We start from the raw sequence: 17,731 nt of genomic DNA, 5'->3' as shown, positions 1-17,731 counted from the left end.
GGCTTTTTGGTGGTGGTACGGGTTGGGAATGTGTGGGCACTGCTTCTGTGCATGTTGTGGTACCATGCATACATGTCTTCTCACCATGGAGCATATAACATGTAGCATCACTCCCATGACATGATAGTCACCCTTCTTGACAGTCATCTGTAGTGGAGTGTGGAGTCTGATGAAGGCATCAATGTGTGTAAACCTTGCCTCTGAAACATTGCGGATGCTACGGGTGGACATAGTGTGGGACATCACAACAACAGGCTCTATGGGGAATTACAGCCTCTCCGTGTCCAGCAGGATGTGTTTGGCTCATCCCCTTAACTTGTGTGCCAGTTCATTGGGATTTACAACATCCGTGTTGTGAAGGGGGTGTCCAGCGTATGTCCCACATGTTATGTCAACTGACCTGTGAGTCTATTCATATGGATGCATTTCCCTTTGTGTGAGTTTGTGTAATAAAGGTGTTCACCACAATCCAAAGTGCCTCATCTCTGTCACTGCAGATCTCTTGCCAGTTTGCATGCGTCATCTATGGCATAATTGTCAAAGATTGAGCATATGAGTGTATGTGTACTTGAGCAACATGCATGCAGTTCTTCATGGCTAATAATCTCTATTGTGCATGAAGTACCTGGTTGTGTATGTATTTGTGTAGGTTGCTCCCCACAACGGGACGTCAACGCCTGCTGATGGTGTGTCTCCTGTGCGCAGCTCCGCATTTTGTTGCCTGATCCTGTGGCCGTCATTTTTGGTGATTGTTCATACATTTTCTCGGAGTGACCCATGAGTAACCTGACACTCCTTCCTTTACATACACCTGTTGCACTGTGCCTTTCTGACCTCCTTGTCTTTGTGTGCTTCTTTTTGCCTAGTTTCTCAACCCTTCCGCCTGCTGCTGCCTCACCTGCGGCACCGCCCCATCGAGTGCCCTGATTCTGCATCCCACACACCTCCAAAATGCTTCTCCCTTCCCCCCTCCACCCATCCTTAATGCAGCCAGCAGCTTGTCTGTGCCACTGTTGCGCCAACGCCGTGCCAAAGGCAGGACCGTCTGCTTCTGCAACGTGCACAGTGCACGACCCTCTGGTCCTTGGATGACCCATGTCACACAACAGGCTCATGCTGCAGCCACCCTCCAAGCAATGTCCACCAGACAATCAACCGCCTGCTATCAGGCAACCCCTAAGCGCACACACGACAGCTTTGCATGCTGAGTGTGCAACTCCAACTGCCTACACAGCACTGCCCCGCCTACCAGACCCTGTCAGAACAACCAGGTCATAGCCTCCTACTCCACACCCGCTCCGTCCACCAGCACGCCATTGGACTCTGTTACCTCCTCAACACAACAGCCCCACACATCACTTTCATGACAGTAACCTGGATAAAAGCATCCTCAGCACACAACTTCTTCATTGCCATCTCAGACGGATACATGATCACCCGCAGGGACGGCACCAACAATCCCGGAGGATGAATTGCAATTTATTCACAAGTACACCCTCAGAGTCACAAATCCGGTTTTGCACCAACCCCCTGGCAACCCTCAGAGTAACACTCATCTACAGATCTCCAGGCCTACATCCACAATTCCGCTAAGCCATCAACACGTACATCTGCACGCACGCCCTCACCTCCACAGGCTACATGTGGCTGGGGGCCAGTAGCTTCTTGCTGGAGGAGAACCACACCACCATCCATTATTGGTCCATCAACATTTGCATCCACGTCTCCGACAAGCAACACACTGCCCCACACCCCGCTACCGATCCCCTAAAGATGCTTGATGTAAGTCACCACAGACATGCTGTGTGGGACACTCGAACCAACACCACCGCCACACCCTGCAACCTCACACACTGGATCAGCAACTGATCCAACAATCTTGCCACATTGATGGACTTTCCTGTGAAGCACAACAACTGTTAAGCCACCTGGGACAAGGCAGACCTACTGGACTCATACAGATCTAGCCAGACTCTTGTGCAAACCTTGCAACACAAAGAACCATCAGTTACCTTACAGCCCTGGAAAACGCTGAGGGCTGAGGCACCAAAACACACGACATCAAGGAGCTCATCAGCATTGTGAGTGAACTGACAGCAGCTCTCCATCCAAAAGACACCCCACCCTTGCAAGGCAGATCAAATCCCTTGCAATTTTCTACCACTGCAAGCTCATCGACATACACAACAGCCTTGGCACACAGAGGCAGACAGCACTATTATCCGCGGGACAAACCCCCCTCAGGTTCTGGACTCCCATCAGCAGCAAATACACCACCTGGCTCATGTGCACCATCCACTCTGGCTCTCCATCAGGCCCCTTCCCACACAACATCTCAACCACATCATTCCCCATCCTTGAAGCCCACGTCCAGCACGTCATGAATGTCTCCTTTGAGTTTGCCACATTCCATTTTTTTTTTGTTGAATATTTTTATTGGCATTTAAACACTCAGAAAACAATACAATCAACGACTATCCCCCGCCTGGGCATGTCAACATACAATTTCCATCGCATAAATTTCCCAGCTATGAGTCCACAGTACATGGGTAAATCGTTGCTCCCCCCAGTCACCCTGCAGGATAATCCTTAGAGGCCCGCCCCCTGGCGGCCCCCCGTAGGCATAGTATAGACTCGCAGGGCGCGGGGTCCCCACACAGATAGTACCCACGTGAAATTGGAGCAGCCAAACAAAGTTCAAACTTCAAACAACCACCCCCTACTATGACCCTTCCCCCAACCGCCCCCCCCTACACCCACCCCCCCCTCCGGCATGACTGCTTGACAGGATACCTGATGATACATTAAAGTTGAGAACTCTATATCCCTGACCTTCCCAATCCAGGCCCGCCGACCCCCCAGTTGTGCTATGTCCCAATCGCTACTCTCTGCCCTAAGCAGATGCAGGAGAGGCCGGGACCTGCCCGACCTCCGCCTCAGAGGCCTCATCCACCTGCGTTTGCCACATTCCATGGGAGCTGGAGGCATGCAGAGACCCAGGCCCTTCTTAAACAACGGACAGCAGTACCGCAGGATCTCCTGGAACATCACCCTGCTTCCCTACCCAGCAAACGTCATCAGGAAGACACTCAACGAGCAACTGACAAACTTCCTCCACTCAAACAGCTCCAGGCAACCGGCATCAGACCATCTTCCACAGTAATCACACCACGGCAAACGTCATCATTGCCACCAACTACAACTTTGCCCTGCTCAACAATGGTGAGACCACCCCCCTTGACCTCTCAACGGCATTCTACACCATGTGCTACCACACTGTCAGCTCACACATCTCCAACACTGGTATCCAGAGGAGGGCCCAGGATTAAATCAACAAGTAGCTCACCAGCAAGGCCCAGGGAGTCGGCCTCCACCCTTCAGCATGTAGTACACTGGGGTCATCTGGCCCATGCCCCAGGGCTCATCTCTCAACGTGACGATCTTCAATGTCTCCATGACCCCCCTCTCCACCATCACATGCGCACACGACCTCATCATCATCTCGTATGCCATTGACGCCCAGCTGCTCCTCACCCTCAACAAAGACCCAGCCATTGCCAGATCCAACCTTCAAGAAGGCATGAGATCCGATAACGAATGGCTGAACATCAGCCACCTGAGGCTGGACTTGGACAGGACTGAGGTCATCATCTGAGGATTGTCAACTTATGGCTGGGTCAACTCCTTGTGTCCCACCGGCCTGGGCACCGCACCATCACCCAGTGGCCACGCACGCAAGCTGGTGTTCATCATGGACTCATCGCTCACAATTACCATGCAACTCAACACCATCTGTACCTCATGCTGCAACACCCTCCGCATGCTGCAAATGATCCACAGATAGATCCACTCCAAGGCAAGACAGACCGTCGCCCAGGTCCACGACACCAGCCGGGTCAACTACAGCACCGCCCTCTACGGAGGAACAACAGCAAAACTGCAGGAGAACTTGTCCACATCCAGGGTGCATCCGCACACCTCATCTTCAACATCCCCCGCCCCAGCCACATCACTGTCCACCTGAGATAGCTACAATGGCTAACTGTCTGCTGCAGGATCACCTTCAAACTCCTCAACCACACTCAGGAGGCAGTCCACAACCCCAGACCCAAAACCGAACTTGGACGTCTGTCATCCAACACCCCGTTGGCCCAACTCCGTGCAGCCAACCTTGCCCTGGCCACCATTCATCACATCCACAGAACAACTGCATGCAGGAGATAGTTCTCCCACCATGCCAAGCAAAAATGGGACTCCCTCCCCGGGAACCTCCACATGACCCATGACCTCTACGCCTTCATGATACTCTTCCAAATTGGTGTGTCCGAGCAGTATTGCAAGCCCCCCCTCAGCAGCTTGAGGCCATCACGGGTGAGTATTGGGCTCCATGTCTGTATTTGATGATACATTGTGACCCATGTGTGTCCTCGACCGGACTCAGATCCTAGTGTATGGATAGCTGGAGTTAGTTCCACACTCAGGCATACTTTGACATATCCCCACACGTACGTTGTGGACTCATGCTAAATGACTGCAACATAAAATTTCAATTATTCTTTTTTGTATTATAGGTCGGGGCGTGATTTGTGCACGAAAAAGGTGCAATACAGGGACCATAGAATCCAAAGTTCACAGGGGGAGATGGGATCCTTGGCATTTGAAGTCAGCAGAGTCCAGACCACAGTGTTTGGCATCATTGGTCAGACCGTGACCAGCAAGTCCATGTGGCAGATAATGTCAGTCAATGAGGTGATACTGTCGCACATGAAGGCCAGGTGCCAGGCCAGGTGACCTGGGAGATGTGGATGGGCCGCTGCCTCTCACGGTCTTTTCCGTGGACGACCCACCTTCCTCGGGGGACCCTCAGATGCAGGCCTTGACGATGCTTGGGACGCTCCGTCGGACGAATCCTCCTCCTCCTCCCTCCCTGTGGCTGGTGGTGGTCTTCGCCTGGTGCCACAGGGAGAGTTGCCCATGTTGTCGGCGATCCGACGGAGTGAATGGCTTATGTCCCTCTGCACCGCCAGGAGCTCAACCAGTCTTGCCTCCATCCGTCCTTGGTGTTCTTGTTGACTGGCGTGTTGCTCGGCCTGCTTGTTCTTCATCTCTGTGATGGTCCCCTTTATCTCTGTGAGGGTCCCCACTACCTGGCTGAACTTCCTGGTGTCACGCCAGTATGCGTCCATGATGTGGTGTATGTGTGACATACCGGTCCCTTCAGCTGGCTGGTCAGGTTCTCGCCTCCGCCTGCCTACACTCACACCACCCCTGCCAACACGAGCCTGGGCTGCCATTGTGGGCACATCGGGTCTACGGGACCCCTGAGGGATGGCAGTGGCGGTGTTGTCTGCCTCCTCCTGGGTGCCCGGCGCACCTTCTCCCTCCTGGTCAGACTGGCTCAGTTGTTCACTGCGGGCACGGCTCCTCGGTGTCTCCTGGGATGTGGCAGGAATGGGGGTGGTGGTTGGCACAGATGTTCCTGAACCAGGTGCTGCAGGGGCTTGGACACCAGAGGGTCCAGGTCGGTCGGGGTCATCCGCGGAGTGTTGAGAGGTGTCGCTGTCGGTGGGATCAGGTTCCTCCCGAGCCTGGGACTGTGATTCTTCACCCCATTGTTGGGGGGAGATTCATCACGTTGCCACGTGTGTGAGAGTCAGACAATGTTAATGCTGTTTCATGCAACATCCATGTTTCATACACATTCAAGTTGGCACTGTTCCTCCAGGTAGTTGTATGTGCCTAGCATTCTTGGTATGTATTGGTCTTGTTGTGTTACATGTCCATTGTGACAGTGGGTAAATCCATTGCCTGTCCCGGGGGTGTCTGCTTATGTAAGAGGTTTGTGTGACAGGGCCTGCTGGTGGGTGTAGTGTGATTTGGCACTGGGGCTCCCAGGTAATGTAGCTGTCCCCCCATGGAGCATGCTGCCATGACAGTGAGTGTGAGTTCCTGTCCTAGATATCTGACCTTGTTCTCTTGGTGTTTGTGTTTGCACTGGTCACAGGAGGGGCTTGTGCTGCCTACACCAGGGCCAAGTGTCAGCTATCTTGTCAGTACTTTCCCAGTCCCTGTGCATTGCGCATGGTGTATGGGTATGTACCTGGGCCATATGGGATGAGGGCAATTGTGTCTGATTTGGAGTTCAACAATGCGTTTTGTGACAACCACCCTCCCAGCATACCGGACATCCATTCTTGGGTTAGTGCTTCGTGTAGCATGGGAAATAGCATGGCCTTGCTTTCTCAATGGGGCATACACATGTTAGTGGCATTAGCGTTGTTTTTGACTGTGGTTCTGGCCGGTGAGGGCTTGGGGGTAGTTGCGTGCATTTTGTGTTCTTGGGGTGTGGATGCCATTACCCCCATGTTACATAAGTTGTTTGTGTACTCACCAGGCTCTGGGTGTCCTTGAAGTCCATGTACTCCCACCGACAGAAGCAGGGCCATCACCTTCTCCTCCCAGGGATGGAAATGTACTGGTCTGCGGAGCCCACCACCTCCAATGATGTTGCTCTGGGCGTAGTCATCATTCATTTTTCGCTTGACTGACCTCCGCAGATGGTACCACCTGGCTTGGCATTCAGTCCTGGTCCTTCTGATGGGTGCAACAGCATTCACCCTATCGAGGATCCTCTGACACAGGCGTGATTTTTCGCCTATGCTGGTCTGTCTGACCAATGTTCCAAACAGCTGTGGCTCGACTCTGATGACTTCATTGACAAGGATCTCCAGCTCCTCCCTTGTGAACTTTGTATTCTTGTCTGTGGGCATGGTGTGGGGTGAGGGTGTGGATGGTTGTGAGTGTGTGGGTCTGAATGTGAAGGTGTGGGTCGGAATGTGAAGAGGGGGTATGTGTGAAGGAGGTTGTGTGAAGGTGTATATGTTAAGGTGAATGGGTGCAGTTGTTGGTGTGTGCTCTCTAGCTGCAGTGAGTCTGTTGCAAAGGCTCATGGTTTGTGTGTGTGGGCCCTTTTTATTGGTCCATTTGTGGGTGGGCCTCAGTTTGAATTTTTGGTGTGTGTGTTATAAGGGGTGGTTGTGAGTTTGCCCCTCTGTTTGCCTGTTTGGATGTGGCCAAGTCAGTCATTTCCATGTTTTGTGCACTGTAGGCGTGTTTTGTGGTGTTGTGCGAGTCGAATAGACCCTCCTTGTGCTGTTTTACAGTGTCCGTGGTTCAGTACGACTCATTTCGTTGTATTTGCTTCTGTTTTTTTGTGTGTCCGACTCGGTCATACACGACGTTCTCCGCGGTATGAGTCGTACTCCGACATGTTCCCAGGGGTGCCACTCGTACAGGGGTACGAGTCGTACAGGCATACACCCCCATGCGTTGTGTATGTACGGTGCGTACCCCAACATTGCATATGTACGGTGCGTACCCCAACATTGCGTATGTACGGTGCGTACACCAACATTGCGTATGTATGGTGCGTACACCAACATTGCGTATGTACGGTGCGTACACCAACGATGCGTACATACGCGATGTTGTTGTAAGGTGCGTACATATGCATGGGGGGGCCTGTACGACTCGTACCCCTGTACGACTCGCACCCCAGGAACAACTTTTCCCAGGATACGAGTCGTACAAAGTTCGCTTCGTAGCGGGTAAAGTCATTCCCCTTGAACAGGACGTTTTCCGTCCGATTCGTAAATCGGAAAGCTGGTCCGGATCGTACTTGTACGGTCGGACTGTATTTTTACGATTCGTACGGAAAAGTGTCCGGGTCCGTCTCGTACAACTTTTCCCGATCCGATTCGTATGGATCGGGCCGATCCGTATGTATTTTTCCCGTACGAATCGTACTTCACGGGTCGGACGGCACTTGTACGATTCGTGCGTAAAAAATTACGGATACGAGTCGTACAAAAAAAAAAAATTCTGAATCGGAATCGACCCCTAAATGTTTACTGATAATTATTTGTTTTATTGCCGCTATTTTTCACAGCGTCGGCCTTTAGTGGAGGAGCAGTCATGCATGTTTATAACACACTAAGGATACAGAAGCAAAATATGGTTGATTACAAAAATTGTCTTGGGAATTTCGATAGTAGGACAGACAGATACAAACATTTGTACAAACTCTGACCTGGTGGAAGTGGGTTCTGTAAAACAAAGTAATGTTTTTGGGAGGAACATATGGTTCTTATTCCATCCAAATAAGTGAGGGCTCAATCTCTAATAAAGATAAATGTTGTAAATGAGTGCTCCTGCATTGAAGGAGAAGGCCTCACTTTTTGTCGTTCTTTGCCGCGGGGATCTTGCACCCCATCATATTGTTCCTGATGGTGTGGCCAGAGAAGGTACTTTCCGTCCTTTAGTTCAATGTACTGGTGGGAATAACTTTACAAATGGCGGGCGCACAGTGACCTCAACTTGATGTGAGTTTGAAGGATTGACACTGGAGGGTGCTGAATAGATACAGGTGGCTGTTTTTACTGGTATCGCTGAGTGGTGTTTCCATGGAAGACGACCTTCTCAATGGTCTTTTGATGTATGCTGTCTTAAAATGTTATACCTATATCTTTATGCATCTTTATATCATGATACGCCATGCTATTATCTTTCATGTATGTAAAGCGCTCTGATACCCATGGGTCTAGCTAGCGCTATATGAAACTTATGAATAAATAAAATGGTAAAAGTCGAATCAAGGACAAACTTGGAGACTGGAAATGTGTGTATGAAATTTATTAATGATATGCTATGTAGCATAATAATGAAGGCGAACCCTAAGCATGAAACAGCCTTGTCTGAGTATCTAGTGGCCCCACATCACTGAACCTTTAGGCATTAGACTTTTAGTGTGTACCCACGCAAGTTGAGGATATTTTAGAGTACTAGACAGCACTTTCCTGAAGATCAAAATAAAATTTAAAAAATGCAAATGCCCACATTGAGTTAAAAAAGAAAGAACGTGTTGATCACGTGTGTCTAATCCTTTAATTAGTCACTCACTAAAGCAGGCATTACTTCTAATGAGACAGCAGCTCTGAATGGCCTTCATGTTGAACATGTACCTGTTAAAAAGTTTATCTTGGTGCAAGCTGAGTTTATTTCCTCTTCAAACCTTACTTTGCTGCATAACAGAACTGCCAGTCTCTTTGATCCTTTTCAACAAAATAATGACTTTCTGCAAGAGAACCCTACTCCCTCATTTTCTGGTTGTCAATCAGACATTGATGTTTTAATTTCATAATTTCATTGACTGATGCTCATTTTATCCAACTTATTTCTTCGTTTAAAGGTGGAAAGCTCAAATTGAAAACGTAGTGGAAGTTGCAACGAGGAACTTCAGTAGCCGTGGGCAGGAGCCGGTCAATCACACGCCTCCTCCTGTCAGGTGAAGTGAACAGTCTTATTTCCTGGATTTGCCAATCACTTGGCAGATATTGAATTCTATGCAGTGTTGGCTATTGCCAGTATGTTGAAATGACTAACAAAATGTCCAACACAAGCACACTTATAGCCATGAGTGGCAAATGGTTATTTGGATTTTTGATTCTATTATGAATTCACGTTGTAGTTAGAATTTTAAGGAGCCCTGATTCATTCTGGAGCACAATATTAACTTCAGGATTTTTTACACGATAAGGGAATGACAAGACTTCACAAATGGGCAAATTCGTAGACCGGAGAACACAGAATAATGTTCAGTTAGCTAGTTAAATAAGTTCTAGATTGAACAATGTTTTATGGATCATGTGCACTTACTCACATTGTTTAGTTACTTCAACCAGTGCCCTAGAAAAATAAGCAAAAATGTAATTGCACAATGATGCTATTTTAGAGGTATGGGTGTTTCTCTTACACTGGGTAGCGCTTTCTGCCTGCTCTTCTTAGCTGGAAAAAAAATCCCTACATGATGACATTGCTGGTCTTTCTATCATTTAGGGCCTTATTACGGGTTTGGCTGCCCTTCTGCAGTGCCACCCACAGGAGGAGTGCCAAAGCCGTGGTGCGCTTGCCTGCCGGATTACGATTGTAATCAATGATGTGCAGCCAGTGCTGGGTTGGTCTCCCGGCGGTGGGCTGCTATGATGATCATGCGAGAGCCTAACATGCAGCCCGCCGCCTTGACAACACCTGCAGTATGTTCCTGCATGGTGTGGCATGCATGCCACACCCTGGAGGGACAGGGATGCAATTCCAGGTGGGCAACATGTGCCCCCCTGAATTCACCCCCACACCCAGAGGCAGCACGGGGGCCCTGTTAGGGCCCCCTTAGTTACCTCTCTGTCACCCTTTCCATGACAGGCCCCCCCCTTTAAAAAGGTGGTTGACAGACAACTCAGAATATGCTTGGTAGTGCTGCAGCGGAACTCCCAGGATATTCCTGCTCCTGACTGCTGCACAACAGCCGCGGGGTCCTGGATTCCCCGGCGGACACATCGCTCCTGTGGCGCTCCGACTGCACACTGCGGGCCCGCAGTGTGTAGGTGGTCGGACCACCACAGTGACGCCGTAATCGCAATAAGGCCCTTAATGTTATTGGCATCAATGTCGCCTAGCCACCACTATAGTGATTGTGATTTGTAATTTCATGGAAGTCTATTCTGTGTGTGTCTTGCTTTTGCTTCATTGCTAAAGCTTTCACATGCCTGGGTGGCACACCTTTGAAAGAGGAGCCCACGGGGTTTCCAAACCCATGCAACTGCCTATGACTTTAACTGAAATCACAGTTTATGAACCAGAGGCCACTGCTTCGTAATGGAAATATTGGAGAGTCTAAAAGGTAGAAGACGAGAAGACAGTAGATTATCAGGCAACTTTGAAACTGGGGTTTAATCTCCTATCTATTGTCCTAGAACAGATGGCCAGTATATGGGAGATTTTAACACAAGATGAACGCATCTATTTTAGCCACTATATTTATTCATTTGGGAATTTTATAAAGTGTTCAATGTCTTCTGTCAGTTGCTTTAAAGTGTTAAAAGTCTTCAAGACAAGTCATCTTTTAGGGTCATTTTTGTCAGATAAGTGAGCTATAACTGTGCCAATTTTCTTTAGCTGTGACCTGTTTACTACAAAAGCTGGTATGAAAGGTTTTTAGATGTTTTCGAAACCCCACGTGGTTTGATTCAGTTCTCAGATTCTAGTTTGGGGTATTCTAAGACTTAGGGACTTAAATCTGCCTCTCTGTTTGAGTATTTTTTTATTTTTTTTTAAAAACGTTTTATAGTTTTTGTTGTGAACAAAACAGCAAGACACTGGAGTAGGTATTTTGCTCGTATCTTTTGACAATACAACACCCCAATATACACCCCAGAAGTAAACATCATATCGGCACTGTGGTACATAGCCGGCATCAACATTTCTCATTGCCGCCCCAAGATCTACTACATCAGTCTGAATCAGAGGTGTCATCATGTGGCATCGGTGGCGGGTCACATATTCCACCCCTGAATTTGTTCCATGCTCCCCATACCTTATCCCACTCTGTTTGAGTAATTTCAGGTGATGAGGTGCGCATTGCTCCTTACTCAAATTCATTTTGACATTCTCTAGATTCTGATAGATGATTATAACTGCAGATGCCTTGCCTTTTGAATTCCCGCAGGTATCAGACTGAATCCAGAAACGTTATTAGCAATTGCTCCTACACATTGATAGGCGGTGCCATCAGACTTTGCATTAACTTTGTTGCTCCTTTGCAAATGTTAGCAGGAAACCATATATGTGTACAAGTCTTGCTCATTAGCGTCAGATCCTTATTTTCCTCATTCTTTGATGGTGATCTGGAACTCCACTTCTGAACTTCGTCAGCGTCTTACCTCCTTTAAAAACTCTTTTTTGAAGATGTTTTGCTAGGGATCTCAGGCTACAGGTTTCAGTCGGGGCCACACCTACAGAAAGCAAATATCTGGCACAGACCCGCATGACATCTGTTTGTGGTATCATGGATGTAAGCATGTTCAGAGTCATTGAACAAATGCTCTCTTAAGCGTCCGAAGGCCTTAAGGGATCAGATGACAAAATTGTATGTCACAGAGCACAAAAAACTGTACTGCTATAAGTCCAGGTCCCCATCCTCTGGTAAGTGTAAGAGAAAGGATGTTACAAACCTCATTGTAAACACAGAAGAGCAGATGGTAGGCCTCCCCTCAGGGCAGATTCCAACCATGGTCCACAGATAGAGCCAATGCGCTGTGAATTTCTCTGTCATTTCCTGTCAATAGATTGCAGTAGCCAACATCACCAATGTTCCTTCCCACTGTTTCCCCACCGTCACCTCTCCAGTGTTCTGTGAATAATCACAAAACCCTCACTACATTGCAGGTTCCACACATGGATGACCTTACCAACAAGCCCACAACACATCCCTCTCGTTATTACAAAAAACTAAAATATATACAAAAAACCCATCAAAACTGATTAACTTCAAGTTGGAAACAAAAACACAGACATCAAAGATAATAACCCTATAGCCTAAATACAAAATGAGAAAAACTAAAATAAACCACAAAATGCATTCTATATTACCATTCTCATAATCTTCTAAACATTTTGACAATTTCCTAATTCGTTTGTCAATGTCATGTCCAGCATCATGTACATTAATGTTCTCATTAGCAGTCCTAGAAGTGACTCCAGACTACTCACCACTCCCACATTAGCTTCTTTCAACACCACTTCCCTCTCTTCAATCATCACAGCCTCACTGCTCTCCTCCAGAAGATCCAAATGTGCAGGTAACTTGTGTTCCCTTCCATTGCTGACTGTTAGACCTGGCACCTTGGCGTGAGTTTCCCTTCCACTTTTTGCTGATGTGCCTCATTGTGTTTTGTTGGTGTTAGCTGCTCAGGGCACTGTGCCACTGCTAATCAGTGCCACAGTGCAAGTGCTCCCTTTGAAAAGTGTATACATTGATTGGTGTCCATGATTGGTTCATTTGGTTTACTGTCAGCCCCTAGTAAAAAGCACCAGGAGTGCCAGGGCTTGTAAATACAAATACCGCTGGTGGGCTTGCAGCATTGGTTGTGCCACCCACAGAAGCGGCCTAGTAAAATGTGTCTAGGATCTGCCACTGCAGAACCTGCGTGCAGTCTGGTACTGTCGCGCTGACTGCGCAAGTGCACCCACTTGCCAGTCCCTAAACCTTCCCTTAACTACATATTAGTCACCCCTCTGGTAGGCCCAAGGGCAGGGTGCATTGAAGGCATAAGGTAGGACATGCCCTGATGTGTGTGGCATGTCTTAATAGTGAATTAAAGCCATTTTCGTTTTTCACTATTGAAGGCTACCTGCTCTCCATAGGCCAGAATGGGCTGCTGGAATTACTACACGCTGTAATCCCAGTGGACTCATAGAGCATGGTAGAAAGTCATGTTTAGTACGCCTGAACTCAGAATAATAAAATACTTCTTTTAGTAAAGTTTATTTTAATATCCTGTGTTTGTAAATACTACTTTTAGAAAGTTAGTATTTACTGACCTGGCCATTTCAGTCTACCTCTGCGCTGTGTGTGTGTGTTCTGCCTAGTAACAGGGAAGGAGCAGGGCTGGGGAATCCCAGGAGACAGGCTGGCTGCCAGGTGGTGGGTAGAGAGATTACACCAGGATGGGTGGGAGGAGTACACCTTGACTCTTGAATAGACCTGTGCTCTGCCTCCACAATGCCGGCTCCGCCCCCTGTGGAGCGGCTGATGTCTCTGCCCTGCTGCTGAAAGGAAAGAGCAGAGTCACCACAACAAAGTGCTCCAAAACTGGACTGAGCCAGGCCCAGGTCCCCTGGCGACAAAGAACAAAAGAATTGTGCTATAAAAGAAGGAGCCCTGCTCCTAAGAAATCAGATCCTGTTTGCGCCAAGACGAACCTCTGCCTGAAGGAGAAGGACCTGGAGAAGCTGAAGGAGCAATACTGTCTCTCTGCCTGAGAGACTGGCCTGCAGTGGGTGCCTGTCTGCTGGAAGGAGAGGAAAAGACTAAAGGAAAAAGACTGCATCAACTTGTGCTTTCAAACAATCTCCCACGGCTTGCTTGTGAACTTGCCCCCTGATCTGCACCCCAGGAACAGTGGCGCTACCTTTCCCCCAGAAGAGGAGAAGCTGCTGGACGCAATCCTGTGACGCTGACCCTCAGAGAACCTGTGTGCCTTTCACTTTCTCTGCACCGCGACATCTGCCACCTGGGGCTACCACGAGCACCGCAAGGACCTGTCTACCTGGTCCCAGCACCGCAAGTGACTGCCCCTCCGAGCCGTAGCTCGCACCGCAAAGAAAAGAACCTGAGTGTCCAACCCCCGAGCCTCTGCGACCCTGCGCCGCCGAGATCACCGCGAGGACCTTTTACACACTGGTGATCCCCAGGAAAGCCGATCGCGTTGCAACGCGCTGAGAATTGCCCCGGAGCTGCTCTCCCTTCCTCTGACCTTGGTCGTGTGGCTGAGACCTTCTACGAGTGTGCCACGAAGCACTGCCGCCCTCTGACTGTGAGGGACGACACCGCGACGTGGGACACCTCTCCGTGGAACCCCGAGGCTGCAGTGACCATCCCCGTGAAGATTAAAGGTATTGGTGACATTTCGCGCTAAAGTACGGCCCGTACTTGCCTTCATACGAGCCGTACCTGCTTTTGAAGTATCTGGTGACTTGTGCGCGTAATACGGCCCATACTTGCCTTCGTGCGGACCATACTTGCATCGGAAGTATCTTGTGACTAGTGCGCGTAATACGGCCCGTACTTGCCTTCGTACGGACCGTACTTGCATCAGAAGTATCTTGTGACTTGTGCCGTACCTGCCTTTGGAAAACTTGTGACTTGTGCGTAGTTCGACCCGTACTGCCCTGGTACGAACCGTACCCGCCTCTGTTGAGCCGTACTTGTGTTGCCGTCCGTGTTCGGCGCGTCCCTGCCACTGTACGGACCGTACAGCATCCAAAAGCATTGCCGGCGCTCACGCGGGAAGCGTGAGACTTGGCAAGCGAAGCCTGGAACACGTTCGACGCGCACCTACGTAGGTACGGACCGTCTGGCTCAAGGCCTGCATACGCGTACTCACGCGAGAAGCGTGAAAAACGGCACGGCGTACGGAAATAGCGGTACGAAGCGTACCTGAGGCGCTACAAAGCGCACCACACCCCCTAGGAGCTTATTTTGCATAGAACTGTGCCATTTTTACAACTGTGGACTGCCTTTAAGCCTTAAAAGAGTAACTGGATTAGTACTTACAAGAGAACTGTATTTTATCAACCTACCTTCAAGAAATCTTTTATATAAAGACCTATATTTTTACAGAAATACAGCCTTGTGTCTTTGTGTGGTGGGGAAGTGATTATTGTGTGGGGCAACTTGCAACGCTTAACCTAATGCCCTCTGGAATCTAGCCTGACTGTTCGCGCCACGTTACCTAGAGGGTGAGCAGGGGTTATTTTTAAGAGGTGATCCTACGCCCTGACTTAGATGAAAAGGGTCCCTGCTTGTCGCAAGTGCATACCTGCGCCAACCAGAGACCCCGGATTCTAACACTGACCATCTCTCCATCATCTCAAAATCCTCCAAAAAGTCAGATTCAAACTTATATGACTCCCCATGAACTCACTTCCATATCTCATTTGGATCCACAGCCACTCAATTAAGATTCCAGACTTTACCATTACTCAACCTCACTGAATTACACAAATCTTCAAAAAGTTTCTCCAGTTCATAAAATCGACAATTCCCTTGAGCTACAAAACCCAGTTTCTTAATCTGAACCCAGTCACCCACTTTGACCTTCACCCATTTTGAACCTCTCTTAGTATCATAATACAACTTACCTTTATAATGACTCTCTTACTTTTCCCCACACTCCTTTAACTGACTAGTATTCCACACATATACAAAATAACCAGGTGTGAAGTTGGTCCTAGGATTCCTACCCCTCATCGTAAACAGAGATACTCCAGTCGATCGATTATTAGTAACTCTGTAAGCCCAAACCATTTTACCCAGTTGAGTAACCTAGTCCTCATTACTTGCCCTACATAACTGTATGATACATTTGATCACACGGTTAAATTTGTCTACCATACCATTGGCACTGGGATTGTTTAGTGCAGTGGTCTCATGCTTCACACCACTGCTTTCAAAACAAAGCTTAGTTTTATTGGAGACAAATTTCATTCCATTGCCACTCAAAATGGTGGCAGGAATGCCGTCCAATGTAAAAATCTGTTCCAGGAATTCACAAACTGCATCCATATCTGCCTTTTCTACCACCTTCACGGTCGGCCATTGGCAAAAGAAGTCAATTAAAACCAACACATACTTGTGCGGTTTCCCAAGGGGTCCTACAATGTCAACTGGAATCAAACATTTACTCATAGTTGGTGTTAAAGTCTGTAAAGATTTATCAGCCAAAACACAATTGGGGCACTCTCTTACATATCTTTCCACCTCAAGATCCACACCTGACCACCAAAACATCTTCTTCGCAATAGACTTGGTTCCAGTAATTCCAGAATGCTCCTCAAGCTCCGAACTGATAACCGTTCTTCGCAAAGCTTGTAGTGGAGTTACTTTTTGTTCTCCCGGAATTGTGCCACTTTCAACAGTCAAGTCAGTCCTTACCTCCCGGAATGGTTTCATAGATTGATCTATACCCTCTTTTCTTGACCAAACGTCAATCAAGTAAGTCATAACTACTTATAAAACTTTATCCTTCTTCTATTTCTTACTCCATTCTTCTCTGACAGCAGGCATGCCACTATCGTGCACTTTGAAAATTATACTTTTAACCCCTTGGACTCCAAAATATTTAACACCTTCATCAACCCCTTATCGTGTTCATCCCCGGTTGGACCAAAAATGAAAATATTGTCTTGGAAAACTTTTACACCTTTTCTTTTCCAAAAAGTTAAAACTTTAATCACTGAAAGACTGCAGCCACCGACTCTAGGTGAAATGGCGTGAGCTTAAATTGGAAACACCCATCAGGAGTGACAAAAGATGTACGTTTCTGGGAATACTGAGCTAAAGAAATTTGGTGGTGTGATGACAATAGATAAATGGTGAAAAACCACTTGCCAACTCTGACAGAAGTTACCAGTTCATTAATTCTTGGCAACAGAAATTGGCCAACATTTATGTTGTTGTTCAAATGGCGTAAGTCAACACACAACAAATGTTGCCATTGCTTCGTCTAGCCACCACTAATGGGGGAAACCCAATCAGAGACTTCTATTGGTTCAATACCCCAAAGAAACCTGCTTCTCCAGATCTTCAGAGACTTCATCCCTAACCATGAAAGGAATGTTCCTTACCTTGTGGACATTAGGTCTAGCATCAGCCTTCAAAATAATTCAGTACTCAAATCCTTTCAAATTCCCCAACCTACCACTAAAAACCTTTGGAAATCTTTTGAGCATATCATTGCCCATATGCACTCCTTTATCAAACACCATCACTTGCTCTTTGCTACTGGGATCAAACACAATGTGCAAATTTCCATGGTCAAACTAACCAAACACAAGGGGGCACTTTCATAGCAACATGCAATCTGCCCGGGTCAGCCTATTCTTGAATCTCAAATTAAACCACCTAAATCCAATCATGTCAATACGTTCTCCACTTTAACCCTGAGGACCCCTCCAACTTTATTGACAATTTTTTCTCTCTGCAGCTCCTCGTTGATTATAGTTTATGGGGACCCAGAATCTGTATACATTTTTAAGGATACATCAACAACAGTCATCCAGCACTCAAATTTAGGTCTGTGAGATTTACTATCAACATTCAAAACAAGGCTTCTAC

At 47.9% G+C, this 17,731-nt stretch overlaps 1 protein-coding gene across 1 annotated transcript in view; it reads left to right on the top strand.

Annotated features, from left to right (window-relative positions):
• LOC146772769 (rho guanine nucleotide exchange factor 11-like) overlaps nt 1-17,731 on the top strand; it is a 253,935-nt gene that overhangs the window by 174,209 nt on the left and 61,995 nt on the right. The window contains 1 exon segment of the mRNA XM_085637031.1: nt 9,248-9,343. Within this exon segment, the coding sequence (XP_085493157.1) occupies nt 9,248-9,343 (96 nt within the window).

Source organism: Triturus cristatus, chromosome 12, assembly GCF_964204655.1.
Source record: "Triturus cristatus chromosome 12, aTriCri1.1, whole genome shotgun sequence".
Lineage (NCBI taxonomy): Eukaryota > Metazoa > Chordata > Amphibia > Caudata > Salamandridae > Triturus > Triturus cristatus.
The sequence above is the reverse complement of the archived record's forward strand: the minus strand, read 5'-3'. Positions and strand labels throughout refer to the sequence as shown.